Below are 22548 nucleotides of genomic sequence, written 5' to 3' on the forward strand. Positions count from 1 at the left end.
CAGCCTTCCTTTACAGGCGTTCCTGCTGTAGCTCTGAGCATCTCATGTGACGACTGTGGGCTATGTAAAGCAGCTGAGATAACGTCTCCTGAGCTCCAGCCCATGCGGCTGGCCATGGTGGTGACAGAGGTTCAGGGGATGCTGCAGCCCTGGGAGAGGTCACCAGGGGGTGGGGAGCCTCCATCCTCAGGGACGGCAGGGCTCTGCAGGACACAGCTGCGGCCATCCCGATCTGGCACTGGTGACGGCCCTGCTCCAACAGGGACGAGGGACCCCAGTGGCCCCCTCCCCACAAACGCCGCTACAACGAACGGGTCTACAAAGACCAGCACCAAGTCCCATCCGTCAAGCCAGCAGCCAGGAAAACTCTGGGATTTTGTGCGTCTTTTGCACCCTGGAGTGTTCAGGAGAGGCTGACTGTAAGCGGAGAAGTGGTCTCTGTCTTCGTTGTACCATGGCAGGAGAAACAGGCTCTTGCACAGCTCCTTTATAAACACAATGGCATTTTACAGCCTGGAGAGAGTGATGCGGCAACCAAAGGGGTGCCTCAGCGGGCGAAGGCTGACCCCAGCACCTGTGCCTCCTCCGCTCAGCAATAAATGCTCTGAAATTTGTTTAATCACCCAGGTCCAGGGCAATGGCACAGAGATGCACCGTTATGAGGGAAAAGCGTGGTTATGGCCAAAGATGCGATAGAGAGCAGCCACGCGGAAAAGGCCTTGGGGGTACTGGTGGAAGAAAAGCTGAACACGAGCCAACAATGTGCTCTTCCAGCCCAGAAGGCCAATTGCACCTTGGGCTGCATCAAAAGAAGTGTGGCCAGCAGATCCAGAGAGGTGATTCTGTCCCTCTGCTCTGCTCTGGTGAGACCCACCTGGAGTACTGTGTCCAGCTCTGGAGCCCTCAGCACAAGAAGGACATGGACCTGTTGGAGCAGGTCCAGAGGAGGCCATGAAGATGATCCGAGGGCTGGAGCACCTCTGCTGTGAGGACAGGCTGAGAGAGCTGGGGGGGTTCAGCCTGGAGAAGAGAAGGCTCTGGGGAGACCTTAGAGCCCCTTCCAGTCCCTGAAGGGGGCCTACAGGAGAGCGATGTGACGACGTCATGTGACGACTGTGGGCTATGTAAAGCAGCTGAGATAACGTCTCCTGAGCTCACCTGGACCGCCTTCATTCAGCCAGAAGAGCTCTGGCTTATTTTATGCCGGTTTTGGGTCTGTTTTGAAACTATCCTCTGTGACCTGAGAACCTTCCTTTGTGCCTTGGTCAGTACGTTTGTACCGGGCAGAAAATGCTAAATTACAGCTCCTTCTGCAGGAGAGGGAAGCACGAAACGTCTCCAGTTAGACCCAAAAATGATCCCAGGGGAGGAGGGAGGGTGCCAAGCCTCCTGGGTGAGCAGGAGACCTGACCCCAGAAATGTGCGGAGAGGTGAAACGGGCTTCTTGTAGGCTGGCTGCAGCCTCCAGCTGCCCCACACGGGCAGAGTGGGATGGTGGCCAAAGGAGCCCTCCTTCGGATGAGGTGGATCCCTGTTGTGAAGTCTAGATTCCCCCATGCAGTCCCTCTCTGTCTAACGCAGCTGTAGCGGAAACACCTGCTGGTTGGCGCTGCTCTCCCCCTCCTGTGTCCCCTGCATGGGGTGATCTCCAGCAGCTGGTCAAGGCTGGTCCCCAGCCCCTTGCCTTTTCACACACGAGGAAAGAATGTGACAGCACATACAACCGAAGGCAAAGTGATGTGCAACTGTAATTTATACTGAAAAATTGCCTTCCCCCCGGCCCTCCCAGGTAAAGCAGGTTCTCTGCAACCAGGATACAAACCCAACAAACCCCCAGCTGGGCCAGGTGCTGATCACCACCCTGCAGGTCAGGCTGCAGTAGTCAAAGAGGAGGCAGGAAGCTGTGTGGCTATTCGTACTGGGGGAAGGGCGGTGGCACCAGGTTAGCTGCATATCCGAGCATCCTCTCGGTATCAGCCTGCATGGACTTGTCGTCTGCTCCAGGGGCTGGGATCGCCGGAGTGCTGCCGGCCCAGGTATCTGCAAGAGGAGTGAGTGCATCAGCAGCCCGGCCACCTCCTCGGAGACAGGCTGAGTGTTTGCACCAGCAGGATGGGACGACTGCTCTGGGTCTCCAGCCTGACCTCCTGCTTGGAGCAGGCCTGTCACCAGCTCCAGCTCAGACTGGTTATGGCTTTGTCCCACCAAGTCTTGGAAGACAACTCCTGATCCTGGAGACTGTGGAGTCAACTGAAGAGTGTTGTCCTAGGGGGAAAGGTCCTGCTTGGTTTGGTTGGGCCACCAAATAGCTTCAAGAGAAAACCTAAGGGCAGAGCTGCTGCAAATGGTGACCCAGAGACATCCAAGCTGCTTCTCTAAAAGCTAGGGGCCAGGGCAGAAGAAAGAGGATAAAGTGACAAAACCTGCACAGGCGAGGGCAAAGCCTCCATTTCTGGGGGGGATGAGCTATGGGGACCAGCAGGTTGCTGGCAGGACAAGGCCAGCTCCCTGGGGAATACAGAAGCTGGGTAAACCTTGTTGGAGCTCGCCCTCCAGCTGTGGAGCTGTTGGCCTCCCGGGGGCCATGGGGACCTGGCTCGTCTGGGCCAGCTCTGGGACTTCATCTTCTTCTGCTGACGGGTGCATCAGCTCCGGCATGTCGTAGTTGATGTACTGGTACAAGGGTCGCAGGCGTGGCCGTTGTCCTGGAGAGGTACAAGAAGAGCCCGATTCTGACAACCCCTTCCCTGCCAGGGCTTTGCTCGTGGGCTGCAGCAGCCCTGGGAGCAGAGGAGGAATGTCTCCCCTGCCAGGAGGGGAACCGTGCCCTTGAGCTGAGGCTGCCTGGTGGGATAAAAGCCAGGGATGCAGGGCCACATCCCAGAGACAAAGCAGCAACTGGAGGGAAGAGCCACGGAGAACCTGCCCAGGCATGGCCATGCCCAGCTGAAAACTCAACAGTGGCAGAGCCACCCCACCCACGGGGATGTCTGGGAGAAGCAGAAGGGCTGGGGACCACCCTGTTGTACCGGGGATTCAGCCTTAGAGCTGCATCGTTCCTGAGACAAGTCAGCCCCCGCCATGCCAGCCAAGCCCCGCTCGTGCCGCTGCAGCCCACCAGCTTTGCTCACCCAGCGTGTCCTGGGACGTGGTGCCTCGGGGAGGGCGCGGCCTCCTCGTACGTTTCTTCCTTTTTGGCTGCGGCTTGGCGGAGAGGCCGGCGTTGCCTCCAAGGGCGCCCGGCTCCTCGGCAGTGGGCTGCGCCCTCTGGAAATTGGGGTGCTGCAGCAGGAGCACTTGCGCATCGACCCTGCAGGACAGAAACCAGCTGGGGGACACGGCCAGCTCAGCGCCTGGCCGTGGGGGGAGTCGTAGCCCTGCGGCACCTTGGGTGTCTCCATGCCCTGGCACAGGAGCCATGTCCAAGCACAGCCCTCCCCCCTGGTCTGTGCCTGTATGTCCTGCTTTGAGCGACACAGTGCTAATTTCTCCCTTAATGCTTGGAAAAACTGCACTTTTAGAAGACCCCCGTGTCTGAATTGGTGAAAATATTTAGTTTCTAGCCAGCTATGCTATGTGGGATTCAAGGTCTCAATGTTTTTGAGCTCGCCAAGCGCAGGGACAAGGAGGAGCGAGCCCTGGGCACTTGCCCCAAGCTGCCAACAGGGTTATTTCATACCATGAACCATGGTTCCCTTGTTTTTTCCCCATTTCCTCATCCTGGGTGGGGACGGGTCATCAGGTGAGAGAATAATTGTCTAAACAACAATAAACTGTTGTGGGTTTCTCAAACCATCACGCGGTGCTGTGGCGCAGCCGTGCCAGGGACTGGCCGGCACCTCCCTGCTCCTGCGCTGGCTGTGCCAGCTCAGCTCCCCGGCTGGACTTGGACATGGCTGGTGGCCACTGGCTGTGGCTGATGGATGGCTCCGGGCTACTGCATTGCCATAGGTGCCATGTCCTTTTCCCCTGTGACTCTCTGGACTTCTCCCTGTCCCCACTTTTCTGGTTTATCTGCCCTTTTAAACTCTAAGCAACTCTCAAAATTACAACAGAGCTCCTCAATTCTCAACAGAATAAAAACAACGATGTCCAGCCACAAGTTCTAGATACTAATATCTTCCATCCCGTGCCCATCCCTTCCTCCCAACCTTGTTTCACCCTGGTGCAACACGGACCCAGGCCTTGCCGGTGGCTGCCCCTCGCTGCAGCGCAACATCGGCTCGTAAAGGAGACGTGGTGACTTACTTTGCCCCCTTGGGTTTGAAACCATAGGCTAGCAGCCAGGCCCGCAGCGCCGCGACGCAGCCGAGATTCGCCAGCTCCGGGAAGAGCTCTTTGTTCTTCCCCATCTCCTCTTCGTACAGCTCGGTGCGGACAAGGACACCTTGCCCATCCTCAGACCACTGCGGTGGACATGGGGGACGGCACTCAGCAGCAACGCTCCCGTCCTGCCAGGCCCTGCACCCGCTTTCCTTGGCTTGCAGCCTTTGCTGGCCGTTAGTAACCACCTGGATTTAGGGCTTTACACCCAACATAGCCCCACGGTCTTGGAGGTGAGCCCACCAGGCTGGAGAGTGGGAGCAGCCCCTGTTGCTGCAGGGGCTGCCCATGGTGGGTGGGACCATGGCGCTGGGTGGCCCCATGAGTCCCACTGGCCCTCCCAGGGCTCTGGTTGCCATCTTGTTCCCCCCGTCACCCACGGTGGCACCACCAGGCCCCAAGCAGCAGCTGGGGACACCGTCAGGCCTTGCTACCGGGGCAGAAAAGCGCTCTACAAGGAGTTGGCTAGAAATTATTCGTCTACCATTTCACGCAGCTTAACTAGAAGCTTGCAGATAATGATTTGGGGTCATTTACTCTCAGCTTGAGAAAGACCTGGGAGTAACATCATGCCTTTTGTTTCTGGGGAGCAGGCCCAGCCCCAGAGACATCCACCCTCCGCGGACAGGAGCTTTTCCCATTCCTTCCCCCTCCCCAGATTTTGGCATGCATCGGGACCCCCTCTTCTCGCACAAGGCTTGCACAGGGGACAGTCCCGTGCTCGTGGCACCCGGGAACGAAGCCTCTGCTCATCACGATTCCCACGTCCAACACGACATCACCCTTCACCTCCAAAGCCTTGATGTCTGGCTTCTCCAGGGCTGCAGACAGCTGAGCGAGGATGTGCCCAGGCTCACAGCTGCCGCGCTGCCCCTCCTCGGGGCTTCTCACCAGGGCAGGAGGCTCTGGCACCGGGGTGGACATGGCAGACACTGTAAGGCCACTGGCCGGGCCTGCGTGCAGACCAACGTCTCCGTGAGTGTTTGGTTTGGCACAGGGGCTCCCTGCAATGTGCTGTGCTCAGCCCGGCCACGCCGCAGGGACATGGCCACCCGCTGCCTCTCCCTGCCGAGCTGCCGGGGTGGGGGTTCCCCCTCCCAGCGCCAGACCCAGGCGGCCCCGCTCCCCGGCCTCGCTCCCGGCAGGGCCCGCCCCGGCCGCGGTCCCGGCCCCTCCCGGCGGAAGCGGCTGTTGCCCGGGAGCGTGGCGGGGCCGGGCCGGGCCAGGCCGGGCGTTCGGCTGCCGGTGCCAGGCCAGGCCCAGGCTGCGGCCTCCTCGGCTCGGGCCGAGCGTCTCTGCGGCCTCCCGCGGTGAGTCCCTCACGGCCCCGCGGCTTGTCCCCGGGTGCCCGCTGGAGCGAGAGAGGCTGGGGGCTGCGGAGAGCCGGGCTGGGAGGTGGCAGAGGAGGAGCTGGTGGCCGCCATGCCCCCGGCGAGGGCGGCCGGGGCAAAGCCCAGCCCGCGGCCCCGGGAAGGGGTGGCTGCGCTCCCCCGGGGTGAAGCCTTGGGGCTCCAGCTTCAGGGTGACGGGGTCCTGGTCACCACTCCTGTGAAATGTGCTTAACTGATTCGTGTCAGTGTGGAACAGTGTTAGGGCCACAGGGTGAAGTGTGACCTTTGATTGTTTTGTCTGTGTGTCTGTCGTGTCTGTGTTTTGCAGGAGCCACCTGGCGAACATTCTAGAATACCAACTTAAACCGGTCCTGTTGTTATCTGCATAGTGACCTGTAAGAGGGGGGATACACCCATTTTTGGCAAGGGCCAACCATTTTAGAGGCAGTTATGAATATGTATTAGTATAGGAGATATAAACCAAAAATGGGGTCTGTAAGGTGTGTGTCTTGGTTGGGCAGAGACCCCCGGCACACCCAGCGCTGTTTGCTTGCCTTTGTTCCTTTAATAAATTATAAATTCTAATTGGAATCCTGTTTGTGATTAAATCATTTATCACAGTTAACATCACCGGGTAGGCTCACAGCACCTCATTTCCTGACCCCGAGTTCTGCAGGAGGCATGGCTCCAGATCCCTGTTCCCCTCCCTGTTTTGGTGCAGCCCTGGGACACAGAAGTTATCTTGGTGCTACTTTCCATTTCAGCTAAAACTACTGAGGGAGGAAGCAAACAGCCGAGACTAGCTGCACAGAGATTAGCCCTTTGATTTGCTGCAGATGACTCGCTTTGCTTATCAGAGTTTATCACAGCTGTGGGACTTTTTTTGCCCCCATGCTTTTTGCAGAGGTTGGCTCATAAAGGCACGAAGCTGGTCTTGCTTCAGCTCTGTGTGTGGTAGCAGCTTCCTGGCCAGGGACCCAGGCACGGTGAAAATGTGATCTGAGAAGAAGAGGGAGTGCTTCAAAGTCAGACGCGGCAGGTTCAGGGCTGTGAAAAACACCTGCCAAAGCCTTGTCCGTTCCCATGCTTTGCAGTTTCCTTAACTGCCATGCCAAAAACAAGCCACGAGAGGAAGCCATGGTTCGTACAGGCTCTGAAAGATCTCCGTTTACTGGGGGCATGGGTGGCATTTTTACCACTTGGTAAGCTGGGGTGAAGGACACAAAGAATTGAATTAATGGTTCTTAAACTTACAGGGACGCTCTGGGAGAGGCAGGGCTGGAGCCTGCATTGTTTGAGTCCTAGACCCAGATGAAGCTGTGGTCCTGGCAGGGAAGCGAGCAGCCGGCCGGGCTCAGGCTGGGCGAGTAGGGAATGCTGAAGTCGCTGGGTTACTCTGACAACCGCGGCCTCTTTTGTCGCTGTGCTGCTTTCGGGCGAGCAGAGAACAGGTTTGGTGCAGCCCAGTGGCTTGGAGCAGCGTCGCTGTTTCCCTGGTGAGTTCTGCAGCCTGGCAGGGGGTTCAGGAGAGAGAGGAGTTGCACACGTACGTATCTGTTTACCTGGACTTAACCGGACTGCGTTTGCAGTCGGTTACGAGTTACCTGCGTCTCGTAGCCTGAGAATGCTCTAAACAGCGTCTTTCTGGTAGCAACAGCTCAGATATTGTGTTCTTGACGTTTAGGTTTCTAACACGGTGATAGAGGAGATGCTTTCCTGGGTGCAAATGAGGCAGCATGGCTGAGCCAGCCATCGGGTCACTGCTGAAAAGCGCTGGGCCTGTCCCCTCTTCCTCCCCCTCTGCGTTGATAAGTGCGTGCTCCTGCTGTGTTTCCCTTGTGCTTGCTCTGGCGCTTCTCTGATCCCCCCCGTGGAGGTGACAGCCAGGTTACTTCTGGACAGAAGGGTAAACTCAGAAAACCAACCCAGCAAAAGAAGCGACTTGTTTCGTGCAGGGGTAGTGACTTGAGTCAGCTGAGCACAGGGCTGTTTGCACTTCAGAACCTGTAGGTAAAGCAGAAGGGTGGGAACGGCGGTGGAGAAAGTTCATGCACCCCCTTTTGGCAGAAGTGAGCCAGGAGGTTCTCTCGCTGGTCCCCTGGAGACACTCATGGTCGGCAGGAGCAGAGCAGCAGCTTGGGAAGTCCGTGCTGATCACTGTAACTGAGGCTTGGCTGCTTCTGGGGCTGATGCTGGGGGCTTGCGTCCCAAGTCGCTGAGTTTGCTGGAGGTACCTAGATAGGCAAGGTGCTTACTATTGTAATAAGGTTGTCTCATCTTGCAAGATCCCAATCAAGAGGTGATGTGACTTGCAAATCAGGGAGTGGGTGTCATTTGCAAATTCCCTGCAGCAGGGCAGGCTGCTGTTCGGATGTGAAAGGTATAAAATGAGCCTTCCATCCCCCGCCTCCCATCAGCTTGCCTTTGCTCCTTCAGTCCCCCGCACTAATTGTCCGCTCTGTCACAGGTCTTGATTTCAGCCTGTCATTTTGCGTGTAAATTACTGGATTTGGAGGCGAGTTCAGATCAAGATCAGTTGTGAATTTCAAGGCCAGTAGCTGTTCTGGAGTGATCTAGTGGTGAATGCCTTTTTTTTTTTTTTTTTTCTTCTCTAGGATAAGAGAGGTCTGTTCTGGCTCAGTTGGAGACATTATCAAGGAGATTAAATAATACCAAGGCAGTGTCCTTTTATCTCAGGCTGAGAGGTTCTGTCTGCTCTTCAGAAACAGCTTTTCCAGAGCAGCTGGGTGCAGACTGTGCATGCATGCTGGTGCGCAGTAGTCAGCATTGCTTACATTGCCTCTGCAGTTGTGTCTGGGAGATGAATAACAGCTTTTTGCTAATGGGTCTCATGTCAACAGGGGTGATTTAGCAAGGAAGACTGCAGTGCATTAGTTGCTATGACTCAGACTCACTCAGCCTTGTACTGATTGTTTATTGGTTTATAAATTAAATTGCAGATGCTGCGTCCCCTCAGTGCTGGCATGCTAAGGATCCTGAAAGGGGCTTTTCCTGCAGCGTTGGGCTCAGAAATCTTTAAATTACCGCCTCGGGAGTCAGGGCGTGCAGGTTGTAGCCCCGGCTCTTAGAGCGATGAGAGCGGCCAAGCTGCCCTGGCGCCTGTCAGAATCATGGCGTGACTCTGATGAGGTATTGAGGCTCTTGTGGCATCTGCCAAAAGCTCACCAGTGATCTGTGCCTGATGGCGCGGCATCCTGCATCCTCATTTTTGGAGTGAGGAGCAAGGCCCTCGAGTTTCTTGTAGGCAATAAAATGCTGTCCACGAAGACGATCCGAGGGCTTGGAGCCCCTCTGCTGTGAGGACAGGCTGAGAGAGCTGGGGGGGGTTCAGCCTGGAGAAGAGAAGACTCCGGGGAGACCTTCCAGCCCCTGCCAGGCCCTAAAGGGGCCCCAGGAAAGCTGGGGAGGGACTCTGGATCAGGGAGGGGAGCCACAGGACGAGGGGGAAGGGGTTTAAACTGGAAGAGGGGAGATTTAGATTGGATATTGGGAATAAATTGTTTGCTGTGAGGGTGGTGAGCCCCTGGCCCAGGTTGCCCAGAGAAGCTGTGGCTGCCCCATCCCTGGAGGTGTTCAAGGCCAGGCTGGACGGGGCTTGGAGCAACCTGGGCTGGTGGGAGGTGTCCCTGCCCAGGGATGGGCTTTAAGGTCCCTTCCAACCCAAACCATTCTGTGATTCTATGATCTTGGCGAGCATCAAGAGAAAATAGATGCTGACTGCTCCTGTGCTGGAAAGATCTGTGCTCCTCCTGTCATGGGCAGGAGAGAAGCAGCAGAGGCCAGGGTGGGGATTTGTGGATCTGTGCTGGTGCCTGTTGATCTGCATTGAAAAGTTATTTAGAAATGAAAAAGATGTTTTCCTAAGCGGGTAACTCTCCGTTCTCCCAGAGAGCCGAGAGGCAGACAGGCTGTTGTTGTCTGAGGGCTCTTCCCCAGAAAATTCAGTGTCTGCCCCTACATGGTCCTGCAGCAAAGTGTTTTGCCTCGGGGCCTTTAGAGGTTCAGCCCCAGGCTGCTCAAGGGTGGTGATGGCACTGGCGTGTCTCTCGCAGAGGATATAGCAGGGAGGCTGTGTGGGGCTGGGGCTTCAGCTTGCTTTGGGTACGTTGTATTCGAACTACAGGAGCTATTTAGAAAGAGCCCAAGGTGCAAGATAATGCAAATCTAAGGCTAAAATGTGTCAGATGATGTCCAGCTACCGTGGATTTTCTGTTCACTAAAGGCACACAGGGTGGTTACGGCAGCTCAGCTCCTGCTTGCATTAACTATTCCCATATGGGAGAGCAAAGACGGGAGGGATTTTCTGTACTGAAGGTACTGGTATTACAGCGACCGCGGATGTTTCAGGTTCGGTGCTGGTAAAAATGCTGATTAGCCCCACAATAGGGACAGTTGCTGCTGGATCCTTTGCCTCACCTGCATGGAGCCCAATTTGGGGTGGTTTCCTACCTGCAGGTCGTCTCTGTAGCTGTGTGTGAGCTTTCTAATGCAGGTCAGAAGTTCGTGTGTGTATATATATATATATATATATATGAAATGTAGCTTTTCAGTGGCTCAGTGAGTGCTGTTCATTTCTGTTCTCAGTGGTGGCTGGTTTCCGTGGCGGAGGCAGAGCGACGGTAGGATGTGTGAAGGGCCATCCAGGATTTCTGGACCCATTCCTCCAGATCCTACGCTCTTTCCAAACTATTATAAACGCCCCTTCTCAGGTGAGTCCTTGATGCTTGTTAAAGATGGGCGGTTTTGTACTTTGGCGTGATGCAGCTTGCCCATTTGATGTCCTTATCCTTTGGGATCCTGGACAGTCCCCAGTCACACTGGTGCAGGTGCTTCTGCTGCCTCATAGATGGTAATCCTAAGGGTGGACTGTACAGCTGGCTGAAAGATGGGAAAGCATAAGGTAGAGGCGGAGAGGGGTTTTTTAGCACTGTTTGTAGGCTGTGGGTGAAGAAAACCACGAGGCGAGATTGGTTCCTGATAATCGCCTTCTCTGTCTTTTCTCTATAGCTCGAGGGAGGCTGGAAGGGAATGCTGGGAAGCTGGATTTTACTTTTGGCTCCCTGGACCCAGTTCCCAACCCGTACCCTGCTTTGGGCAGTGCCCGTCAGGCCCAGCCAGCCCCGCGCATTCGCCCCAGTGGAAAGGACTTCTTGGAGAAGGGACAGAAGGGGTCGCTTAGTCTCTTACTGCAGCTCGAAGGTCTCTCCCTTGACAGGGAGCTCCCGGTCAAGAGTAAGTACAGCTGAGTTGTTGCTGGCCTGAGTTGTGTTTGGGGCCAGGGATAAAGCATCAGGGATTTGGGTGGATTCCTCAGCTCTGCTGCCTGAGCAGAGCTTGAGTTTTGCAGGGCCCGTCACCCCATCTGCTGCATTTGGCCTGGCGGTGGTGTCCCCGGGCCGTCACCCATGGTGGAGCGGGTGCTGCTGCGGCCTCTCTGACTCGAGCCTGGTCCAGGTATGCAGTGGGAAGAGGGACTGTAAAAAGGATGCTGTTTAATTTGGACTTGAGGAACCAGTCATGGATGAGAGACTGCTGAGAGATGCTGGAAATAAATCAAGCTCTTTTAGTTTGCTGCCTCTGGATATAACCAGTATCTTTATAGTCGTACTTAAGGACGGATCAAGTGAAATCTTAAACGTATGGAGGATGTTTAACCTGGGGAACTACTTGTTAAGGAAGCCAAGCAGGGTTTGGGAAGACTGTTTGTATATGTGAATGCTGGGGACATTTTTGTAAAACACGGTCCCTTCTTCAGGGAGGTCACACAGAACATTCGGAGGTCCAGAAGAGAGAGAAGGCTGAGCAGTGGCTCTCACTTGATTGGCTTCATGTGCTGGCATTGTCCTTTCTGATGCCAGCGTGGTGGATGCCAGCTGGTGGCTGCCATAACTGCTGTGCCAAAGCAGGAGGGGAATGGAAGAGGGTCTGGTTGTGTCAGATGAGGTCTTCCTTTGCTTGAGGAGCTCAAGGAAGAATCATTTTTGATTAGAAAGCAAAAAATACGCTCCATAGTCTTGATTGTGTCCCTTTGAATGTGGGACAATGGCTGACCCTGAGCCTGAAATCAGGAACAGTGCAGGTTTAAGGTTCTAACAGCTTCCATTAACCAGCCCTCTCTTTGCTTCCGAAACGCCATGGGATGCTTGAACTGTGAATTGAGCTTGCTCTCAAGAGGTTGCTGGTGTGGCTTGTCTAGCATAGTCCAAAATGGGACAAGTGAGCCACACTCCCTCGGAGCAAGGGAGTCTGTGAACACCAGTAATGTGCTGATGGTCATCTGGGCACTGTGGGATCCTCTGGCAGAAGAGGGTCAGTCCAGGAGTGTGGATCTAACATGAGAAAAACGCACAGATTGTCTAGTCTGCAGGAGAGGGGACAGCTTGCTATTTCTATGGGCGGTTGAACCAGCTTTGCAGACAGAGCTGTGGTCTCTCGTGCCAGTGCTCCAAAGAGCCTGCATCCCTTGGCAGTGTCTGAGGGGTGAGGGCTGTGTCTCCCCTTGCTGTGCAGGAAAGGAGTCCAAGGACCACGAGAAGGAAAATGTGAGGCGAATAAAGGAGATTCAGAAGAAGTGCAAAGAGAAGGAGCGAGCCCAAGCGCGGAGCCAGCCCAAGCCTGTGAAAGCTCTGTGGAAATCGCAGAAATACGAAAACGTGGAGTCAAAGGTGAAAGCCAAACTGCAGGTCGGTACCCACTGGGCTCTTGAACAATCCTGGCCTGGGATGCGGTTCAGCCATGAGGCTCTGTGGGACGGTGAAGATGGGGGAATCCCAGAACCTGCGGGTCTGGGGGCAGCTCAGTGCTGAAGCACAGTGGGCAGATGTGGCAGCGGTGCTGTGTGGCTTGGGTCCAGAGAGCGATTACTGTAGTAATCCCCATCCCGTCTGGCCATGTAGACCTCCCATGCAAGGGAAGCTGAGAAGAGGAAAATCTCATCACACCCTCTGCCTGGAGGCTCCCGCTTGGCCCTTCATTTGTTAGGGATCTAAAGGTGGTTCCTGGGAGGTGCAGAGCAGCCCTCACAGCCGTATTCCCTGTCTAGAGGTGCATCCAGCTGGCTTTGCAGCTTTCCAGTGTTCGGGGCAATGCTAGTCTGAGGTTTGTGCTAAAAGCTGTGGAATTCTGCCCCATGGATCGTGGTCCTCAGAGGTAGGTCTTAAGGCTGCGTCAAACCTTGGTCCAGCTGTGGACCCACAGTGAGCCGTCTATCTCCAAATTCTTCTCTGAGCGATTGTCCCGGTGAAAAACCGCCGTGCAGTGGGGCACACAGACATCTCCAGGCAGTCAGGGCGGAGGCCTTGCAGCTCCAGCAAAACCTGAATGAGTGTTATGTACCTCCCGTCCTCTGTACACGACCTTGTGGGAGAAAGGATGCAGGGCCGTGCCTTGTCTCCTCAGGCTTTTTCAGCTGCTGAAATGTTCATGGCTTCTGTTCTGAGTGGGTGCCTGGCTTTGTGGAGATTTTGGATAGCTTTTGACTACTTTCTTTTTCTTTCGCTGGATAATCTTTTCTCCACTGGTGGGTTCCTTGTGTTTAAATGGTGCCTCTGTCGGAGAGCTTTGTAAAATGCACCAAAGTGGCTGCCTTGGTAGAAGTGTACCTGTTTGAGCAGAAAGTAAAGTTAAGGCCCACTGGGAGAGGGAAGGAGAGCTCCATCATTGTCTTGGGTGGATCTGTTGTCATCAGTCTGGATCTGGGAGACCTCTGTCATCCAGGGGACCTCTCCGTTTGGTTGGCCTCTTCTTTCATCCAGAAGTAGGCATTGTGGCTCCTATAGATGGGGTCGGTTCCTGCCGCATGGCAGCAGGCAGAGCGGGGTGTTGTGCCTACCCTCATCATGGCGACCTGCTGGAGGAGAGGCCTTGGTGCTCCCTTCCAGCTCTGCCTCATGTGGGAGAAGCTCTCTGAGGAAGGGGAAGCGCAGGGCTGCTGCTTTGGCCTGTAAGCCGCTGGCTCTCCGGAGCAGCGTTGCACAGTTGGATCCTGCGTTCTGATCGGCCTCAGGATTGTTGGCTGCCAGGAGAGGGCTTTGTTCTTCTGTGAGTCCCTGGTAGCTTCCACGGTCTCCGTCTCTGTCCTGTCTTTGTAGCCAAGCCGCCTGTGTGGACAGGAGTGACACAGTTAAGCTGCTGCTTGTGCAGACCATGGGTGCGAGCTGGGTGGCGTCTCGAGCACAGCCACTTACACGAAGCGCTCCTGTGCTGAGTTGGAGCCTTCAAGTTTCTCCTCGTCTCTGCATCACGTTCCTCTGGTCTGTGGCCCTTGGGTCAACTTTTGACACTAAAATTATGTCTATTGAAAACAACTGCAAAAATTGTCAAGATGATTTCCAAGCCAGTGGTTCCAAATGGTGTGTCTCTTCTTCCCGGTGTGCCACCGTGCTCTCTGACGTCCGTGACCCTTCCACACACGGGAGCAAACCCACGTGTGCTTTAGGAACACAAGCCTACGCTCTTGTTTGACAAATCCTCTGGGTTAGAGGAAGATTGAGATCATTCCTCCTTTTGTTTTGGGGAAAGGGGGTGGCCTCTGCGCAGGCAGTTTCTGCGTGGTGCGTTACTTATGCTCTGCGGATTCCTCCAGAGAAAGGTGGCAGGAGGCCCTGATGCTGACTCACATTGCTTTAACTGTTGCTGTGGCTCTCCTAGAGCTGGGGTGTTCCCTGTGAAGGATCTCCGTCTTCTGTGGAGCTGCTGCTCAGAGTTTAAGTTGATTCCGTTAGGTCTTGGTGTCTAATGTGGAGTTTCTTTTCTCTCATCTGTCCCCGAGGCTGTTAATTGTAGCAGCTGCCTTGAAAAGGGCTCTGGCGGTCTCAGTGCTCCTGTGGAGGGAGACGGGGCACACTGTGCTCTGCTAGCACGCTCCTAAGGTCGCAGAATTATTTGACTTCTGACCGACAGCACTAGGTAAAGGCACTTCTCATTAACTTATCAGAGAGATCGGGGTCTCCTGGCTCCTGTTGATAAAAGACTGATCATCTTTGGAATATGATCCATCTAGGCAGCGCTGAGGGCATCGTGTACCCTGGTCCTTGTGCCAAAACTACTGATGTTACTGCCCTATCCCACCTTCAGTCCTCGGGTCTGCCAAGCTAAATGGGCCAGGAAATAAGGCATCTGCCTTCAAGGTGCCCTGCAGCTCAGATGAGAGAGAAGCCGAGGCCTTGCCTATCTGCGAAGACCCGGCGGCTGCCCTGGGCAGTTCCAGTGACTTCCAGGAGCAGAGCAGTGCCCTGGTTGTATTTGTTGTAAGGTCACCCCCTTGCCGCAGTGTCCTTCCAATTTTCAGGGTTCATTCGGGGACTGCCCCAGACAGTCTTGTTGCAGACGGCCTGCAGCATCAAGCAGCGTCGCCTTGTCCCAACGCTAACCACGGCCTTTGAAGATGCATCCCAGATGCAATTCCACCCTCCCAAAACTACCAGACTCCCTTGCTCTCCGCTCCTCTTTCTGTCTAGAAGAGGATAACCACAGATTTGGGGTGCTGCACAGAGCGGCGCTGGAGAACAGCATCTAATTTGTGTCAGCTTCGTGCCGACCTGTGCCATTTAATTCAAGGTTGCCATCGCAGGGCGCTGCAGCATGCTCGGGATTGATGGAGGTGGGATGGCTTCTTCTGGGAGTTCAAGTTCTCTGATGTTGCCAACAGGGGAGACTGGCATGTGTCTCCCAGCTTTCAGCATGCTTCTCTACGCTGCCATTTGCCCTTTTGACGGGAAGATTTCTGCTTTTTAAGGAGTCATGGTCATTGTCACTTTGCACTGTCCATCCATTTAAATTGTCCCTAGGTCTGGTAGGTTATCTGCTGGGTTACGTGGTGTTGCTCTCCTTTCATACCTGCCAGGTTAGTCGGTAAAGAGGGACTCTCCAGTCACTGCTACACGTGCATTTGGTCCAAACGTTTGTTTCTGCAGATTTCCCCCCCAACACCTTTTTTTTTTTTTTTTTTTTTTTTAGCATTTCTTTACAAAGTTCAGTTGCCGGGTCTGGATTGGTTGCTGTAGGCAGTCTGTTTGGCCTTTGCTGGCTCTGTGCACGTTGCCTTCCCCCAAAGCCTTCTGCCAAGTCATGGCAGAAAGAGCGTGCTGTCATCTGCCTGCTGGAAACTTGTGGTTGGGCTTGTGGTTGACCACCCAAACTTGGGTGGGTGGGTTTCTCTTTGCTCCAGCCTCCCTCCGCTAGTGGATCTTTTCTTGCCTTTCCCAGGAGAGCTCCCCACCTCCAAAACCAGAGGCTCTGAAATTCCTGAGGGCATATTCTCGCTGTGGCCCAGGGATCAAGCCGTGCAGACCGCTTTCCCCAAGGCCTGCCAGAATGAAAGGAGGGGCAGACACAGAGGCTCCAGAGGCATTGGGTGCCGAAACCCAGGTGAGTTGCACACTATCCGCATGCTCCCAGGGGTTTCTGGCACTTGGCCATCCCAGGGGTTTCTGGCACTTGTCCGTTGCTCCGGCTTTGAACTCTTCATGTGTTCTTCTAAAGCGTTGGGTCAGATGTGCTACATGAATGAGGAGATATATAAATACCGTTTCTGGCTGAAGGAAAGGACCAGGGCCTGGGTCACTGGGGTGGCGAGATGGGCATTCAAGGATTGCTAATGCTATCCTTGCTCATAGTTAAAGAGATCATGAAGTTCCCTTAGGAAATCCCACCTCCTCACCGTAGAAGTGACAGCCATCTCCAATCTGCTCTTCCGAGGGCTTTGTAGGAGGTCTTGGGGATTTGGAGACTGCTCCCACCTTAATCAAAGGAACTGTGGCTTCTGGCCATGAGATAAAAATGTAGGAAATGGGTGTGCTTTTTAGTAAGGAGAGTTAAATCAGTATTAACAATTAAACTTTTCAGGTAGTCTTGTCTGGGAGGTCCTAAACTGCTCCGTGACTCATGTCTTCTTTGCTTGGCTAGTGTGGGTTTGTCAGTTTGTTGGTTCCCAGATGCCATAGAGGAACTTAATTTAAACAGGACATCAACTCTTAAGGAGGAAAACCAAGAAAAGAAAACTTTACGCTCAAGCCCAGCAACCTTCTCCCCTGTCCTAACGGTCAGAGGAGCTGTGACAGAGGGTGCTGTCTTTGGGGAAATGCCCCCAAGGACCAGCTAAGTTCCTGCACTGCCAGGGACTCTGTTGCATTTATTGGTCTGATGAGGGCCTGACTGGTTTTGCTCCAACCTTCTACCTGCTCTGATGGGCTCAAAACACAGGAGCAGGAGCCACGGGGACTATGTCAGGCCTGGTTCTTCCTGTCCTTCTGGCTTTGAGGGCATGGGGTCAGCCTGACGACCTCAACAAGATGGGGTTTAGGTTTTGCCTGGCTTTTGGCGCCGGTCAAACCGTGGCACCCCAGGGGTTTCTGGCACTTACTCTGGTGCTGGTTTCTTCTGTCAAAGCGTGGCCATAGCTCTGCCTGTCTCTCTGACTCCTGAGATGGGATGGGCTGAGGGTATGCTTGTCCTGTTGTAGGACAGCTGCAGTTCTCTGCCTTGTGTGGGTGCCTCTCTGTTTTGTCCCTGTGGGTGTGTGCTGAGCCGACCCCTGCTGCCTCCCTCTCTCTTCTTCCAGATCCAGGTGGATGGCAAGAGCATTGACTTCATTAAGCACAACGCCTGCAACGCCAAGCGGGCCTTGCTGCGGCGCTCCCAGTCCCTGCAGGCGCTGGCTGAGCTGCTGGAACAGAAACACCGGGAGCAGGAGGAATACAATGCCAAGCAGAAGGGCCACGTCCCCCAGTAGTACGTATGCCCCTCTCTGATCCACGGAACTTTCTGTTACAAGCCCGCTTCTCTTCACCACGTCCCCCAGCTTTTGCGTAAAAAAACAGGGACTGGGGACAGAGGCACTGTCACCATGTGCAAGGAGTGCAGTTTACTGTGGCCTGGGGAATAAACGCAGTCCCTCCTGGTTTCTTGACTTAACAAGCATCCCGTGGCCAGTGTGACAGGGCTCAGAAAGAATTTTGTCCTCCTCCCTTGCTTGCTGTCGTACAATGATGCCGACACGCGGGATGCTCTATGTGCTCCTGCCCCTTCGTAAGCCTTGCTCCACATGGCGTAGTGTCAGTATTCAAAGGTCTGTTTTCGGAGAGGCGGAGAGCTTGCTCTGCATTGCAAGCGTTCATCCTGCCTTTGAACCTGTGTCTGAGGAACATCCAGTTAGTGACTTGCATTTTGGATTTTCTGAGTGGAAAACAGTTCCTGGGTGACGCTGTCCTAGGACTGACCATGGTGTCGATCCTTTGGCTCTCTGCTGTGCCTGCTGTTCAGTGCCAGCATCCCTGGCTGTCAGATACTTTGTCCAGCTTCATCCCATCATTGGCCCAGAGATGGTTGTGAGAGGACTCAGTAGCCTGGGACAGAAGGAAGGAGCAGAAGCCCTTGTCTCCAAGGTGCTCGTGTTGGTCTCTTCTAGCTGCCTTTCGGTGCACATGGAGCGTGTTTGCTAGCCCCTGCATGCGGGCTAAACCTGGCTGCATCCCTCCACGGCGAGGGCCTGTGCCAGCAGAGTGGGTTTCTGTGGTCCTCAGGCAGCAACGCGGAGACTAGTGGGGTTTGAAGGGCTCGATTCCTGGCCTCTGCCCGCATCCCTGGGTGACCCGTCCTGCCAGATGTGCTGACACGTGCTTCCCTTTGCCTTGCCAGCCTGCTGGAGAGGAAGGAGCAGTGGCGCAGACAGATGGAGGAGCGGCTGCAAAACCTGCCAGATCCCGACACGCCACCTGGTCATACCATGATGCCAGAGGGCCAGCGGCTGGAGACCCTCGGCAATCTGAAGCAGAGTAAGAGGAAAAGTCCAGCTCAGAAAAACAGGCCAGGATTAGGGAGAGGGGAGTTCTGGGTCACGGATTCCTGCCACTTGGAGAGTTGCCTGGAATAATTGCACGTAGCTGGGATGTTGCAGCACTTGAGCTGTGTGCATGGAAAGAGCAATCTCCTTCAGATTGGTGGGACCTGCAGTTTACAGGGCTGGGTCTCTGGAGCAGGCTTGTCTGGTGGACCTGATGTTAGGGCTACTATTGCTCTTAAAATAATAAAAGATTTTGCTTGGAAGGGACCTTCAGAGGTCTCTAGTCCAACCCTTGGTTCTTCAAAGCTGGAGCAGGTCACTCAAGTCCTCATCCCGCTGGGCTTTGAAGAGAAGGATGGGTATGAAGTCCTTGTTCCAGCGCTGCCACCATTTTCATGACTGAGGATGTGGTCGTAGCATTAGGAAAATGACAGATTTCTTTGCTCTTCCACTTACACAACTTGTTTGATTTTTTTTTTGGTTTTTTTTGTTTTTTTTTTTTTTTTTTTTTTTTTTACAGGCCAGGAGCACCTGCTAAAGGACCTGGTGATGCTGCCAGTGCGTGCAGATACCCTCAGCATGCAGAAGAGGCGGGTAGAGCTGGAGAGGAAGCTCTCACAGATAGAAGAGGCCATCAAAATTTTCTCGAGGCCCAAGGTCTTCATCAAGCTGGACTCCTGAGCCAGCGGGGCTGGGTGTGTTGTGCTGCTCCGCCTGAACATCCATCATCGCTGGAAGGGACGATCATCGCTTTGGGAGGGAAGGAGAGGAAGGCAAGTTGAGGACCCTGGGCTCATGCAGGTGCTGATACAGTGGCCAACGTGCAGACAGCATCTTTTGCTCACCCCCCAGTGTTGTGCCTTGTCCAGGGAGAAGGGAGGAAAATGCCCTAATTCAGTCTCGGCTGTGCAGTGTGGAGAACCTGAGTTCTCAGAGATCAGTTCTCTGCCCTGGATCCATGGCATCGCCTCTTATTTTCCCATTTTTTCCCACTTCTAGAAACTGGCAGGAGGTCTCCTGTGCTGTTGCCTGTGGTGTTCCTTGTCCCCCTCTTTCTCCTAAGCGAGGCCATGGTCATGGCTCATTCTGGGCACCTGCAGACTTGGCTGCACACAAACCTCATGTGTGCCCCGGTCCTAAGCACTGACCTGTCCGGCTCACGCAGCCGGTGCCTCTGCACCTTCCGACCTGCTGGCTGGGCTCAGCAGCTCAGGGACAGCTTGGGGACAACACAGGGAGGTGCGGAGCTTCAGTCCTTCCCACCCAGAGAAGAGCCGGGCTGGCTGCAGGGGAGCTGGCTGCAGGGGAATGTGGCAGGATGTCTGGAGAAGCCTTTGTTGCCTGTGGGGCAGAACATGCTCCAATAAAGCATCGTTTCCCTCTTCCAGCGTGTGTGCAGCTCCCGGTAGGCTCAGCAGGGCCTGCGGAGTGGCGGTGGGCAGCAGAAACCAGCAGCACTGATGTAGCGTGGGCAGGGGGAGAGCCATGGCTCCCGGTCCCACTTTCTGCAGAAGCCCGAAGTGGGCAGGGAGGTTTGGTTTTGCGGCACTGGCGTGCTGGGACACGGTGGTGGACTCGGAGTGGAGAACATGCGCAGAAGTCCTGCCGGATCTCAGTCTGCAGGCAGGCAGGATGCAGCCAGTGCCATTGTGGAGGTGAGCTCGCTGCCTCCTTACCTTCGGATGCCACACAGGGAGCTGTGCAAACCTTTGCAGGGATCCTGCCGCACAAAGCGTAGTAAGATTTAGGCTAGAAGGGATCGCTGGAGGGCTTGGTCCATCTCCTGCTCAGCACAGAACCAGCTCTACAGCTCGGGGCCTTGTCCAGCTGAGTTGGGAAAATCTGCAAGGATGGGGTTGCCACCACCACCACCTCGCTCGGGCTCTGTCCCTGGGCTGTCACACCCTCAGGGGGAACGCTGGTTTTTTTCCCTGAAGTCCCATCAAAACTTCCCTTGTTGCAACTTGTGCCTGTTGCCCTGTCTCCGTTCGCTGTGCGGGGAGGGGGTGCTGCACACGTTTGCCCCGAGCGGGTGCTTTGTTGCATGGGGTTACTCCATCCCGGGCAGGATTTTGCGGGGTGGGAATGTTGCAGAGCGGTCCAGCGCTGCCCACGGCTCCCTGCGGCAACCGGAGCTCTGCGGTGCCCTAGGATATCAGGGGCCAACGCTCCTGCCAAGGGCTGGGGAAGCTTTTAGCACTCGGAAAATCACCCCACGCTCCCCTGGGGCCGGCCTCGGGGCAAGCAGGCTGAGCCGGCTGGATGAGAGCAGCTGGGGGCCACGGGCACCAGCCCCCCAGCACCTCCCTGCCCTAAACAAGTCTGGACTAACCACTCCGCTGTCTGCTTTGCTCCCTTGCCTGTCTGAGCCCTGGCTGCATGCCGTGAGTGTCACCCCGCTGTGCAGCCCCGGAGCTGCCAGCCTCAGTCCTTGCTCAGCGCCCGCCCCGGGCAGGGCTGGGGCTCCGGATGGACGGTCAAATCCCGAAGAGTTGATGTTGTCCCGTCACACCCCTCACCCAGCCCCACCGTGTGCCCTGAGAGCAGCGCTGGCGAGAGGACCCTGTTTGTAGGGCCCTTGGCACACGGGCTGGCAGAGCCAGCGCGCTCAGGCCCTCGGGCGCTAAACCAGCCCCATGGCTCCCGTGCGGCTGCTGGCCAGGTTTTGGCTACACAGGCACAGGTGCCAGGGGACAGGCGTGTGGTTTGGTTCTCGGGGGGTCAGCGAAGGCAGCAGGACGCAGTCCCCCCCTTCCCTGCAGAGGTGACCGGCTCTGCCGCCAGCCAGGTGTACGCTCGTGCCGGCGCCTGGCATCGGGCACCGGGTTTAACCCGAGAGCCGTGGGAGAGCCCTTGTGCCATGAAGGGTCTGGCACTGCACCGGTGCCCTTGCTCTCCCTGAGCACCTGTGTCCAGCTGGAAAAGCACTGCCCTTGGGTGCATCCTGCCAGTAGCCACGGCGGGCTGGTGCTGAAGGTTGGTACTGCAGGAGGTGTGGCGAGAGGGGGCAAAGGACCACGGCCAGCCAGGATCTGGCCAGGCCTGTTCCCACCCAGGACAGGACGGCGGGAGGAGGAAAAGGTCTGGGTCCAACAGGGCCCAGCAGCACCTGCCTGCTAGGGTGATGCTCCGTCCCTGCTGGCAGGAAGGTGCTGAGCTGGGGCCAGCTGCAAAGCAAAGGCCAAAGCCACCATTAGCCTGGCACTTTGGTGCTGGGAGAGGGACTGAGGGTGCTGGGAGCCCCAGGTGAGCAGGAGGGTTGGGTACGGCTCCCCCTGAGCTCAGGGCTGGAGGAGGAGGATGGAGCTGTGCCACCCCCAGTAGTGGTTACTGAGGCTGAGTGACAGCCCAGGGGCCACCCAGCTCCCTGCAGATGTCACCAGGGTGTCCCCTGCACAGGGAAGGCACCGCAGTGGGGAGAAGATGGGAACCGGGAGGCCCATTGCATTGGGCCGCCATGCCAGGCTCGCTGCCCAAAACAGCCTGGATGTTGCTATGGAACAGGGATGTGCAGGGAGAGGGACATGCTGCAGCATCCCCCCCCGACCCCCTGTTCTTCCCCGCGATGGGCTTCAGCAGCACAGCCACGCCGTGTGCCGTGGGCGGGTGCCGCTCCCAGGCTCTGCCTTGCGCCTGCAGGGACAAAGTCCCCACCCAGGTGGTACCATGGGGCCGATGTGGCCCCTTCTCCCAGGGGACTTACAGAGCTGGTCATGGGGCTCGTGCTGACCCATGACAGGACAGGCCATGGCACGTGGAATAGGGCGATGGGGCTGGTAGGGGACATGCCCGTCCCCTCCCGTGGCGCTGGGTCTGCTTGTGGTCCTGGGGGAGCTGTGACCCACGGCTGTTGGGGTCCAGCCCCCACGGTGACACGAACAAGGGACAAGGGCTGGTGCTTTCTAGAAAAGGTTTTACTGTCCGTTGCAATATATTAATTGATGATGCATATTTCGATAAAACAATTAAAAAATCCCACTTGTTTGGAGGGAGGGGAGTGGGAGGCGAGGGGCCGCGGAGGGGCAGTGCCCGGAGGGAGCAGGTGTCGCAGTGGGGCTCCCAGGGATGCGGGTGGTGGGAGAGGGCAGCGGG

The 22548-nt window shown here is 55.8% G+C and overlaps 2 protein-coding genes across 4 annotated transcripts; one reads left to right on the forward strand and one right to left on the reverse strand.

Moving 5' to 3' along the window:
• Positions 1-1744: 1744 nt before the first annotated feature.
• Positions 1745-5247, reverse strand: C4H16orf86 (chromosome 4 C16orf86 homolog). The gene is made up of 5 exons (XM_054199689.1): positions 5113-5247; positions 4249-4406; positions 3132-3310; positions 2550-2705; positions 1745-2040 (listed from the first exon to the last, which is right to left on the reverse strand). Exons 1-5 carry the CDS (start codon positions 5245-5247, stop codon positions 1910-1912), a joined length of 759 nt encoding a protein of 252 aa, XP_054055664.1. The 3' UTR covers positions 1745-1909.
• An 85-nt stretch (positions 5248-5332) lies between these two features.
• ENKD1 (enkurin domain containing 1) lies at positions 5333-20423 on the forward strand. Of its 3 annotated transcripts, XM_054199685.1 has the most exons (8): positions 5481-5633; positions 10260-10384; positions 10683-10907; positions 12186-12358; positions 15882-16043; positions 17236-17405; positions 18312-18448; positions 18977-20423. In XM_054199685.1, exons 2-8 carry the CDS (start codon positions 10300-10302, stop codon positions 19135-19137), a joined length of 1113 nt encoding a protein of 370 aa, XP_054055660.1. In that variant the 5' UTR covers positions 5481-5633; positions 10260-10299; the 3' UTR covers positions 19138-20423. The 3 variants fall into 3 exon arrangements, with proteins under 3 accessions (XP_054055662.1, XP_054055660.1, XP_054055661.1); XM_054199686.1 differs by lacking the exon at positions 10683-10907; XM_054199687.1 differs by lacking the exons at positions 10260-10384; positions 10683-10907 and having other exon boundaries at positions 5333-5633.
• The last annotated feature ends 2125 nt before the right edge of the window (positions 20424-22548 follow it).

This window comes from Rissa tridactyla, chromosome 4 (assembly GCF_028500815.1).
Source record: "Rissa tridactyla isolate bRisTri1 chromosome 4, bRisTri1.patW.cur.20221130, whole genome shotgun sequence".
NCBI classification, from domain to species: domain Eukaryota; kingdom Metazoa; phylum Chordata; class Aves; order Charadriiformes; family Laridae; genus Rissa; species Rissa tridactyla.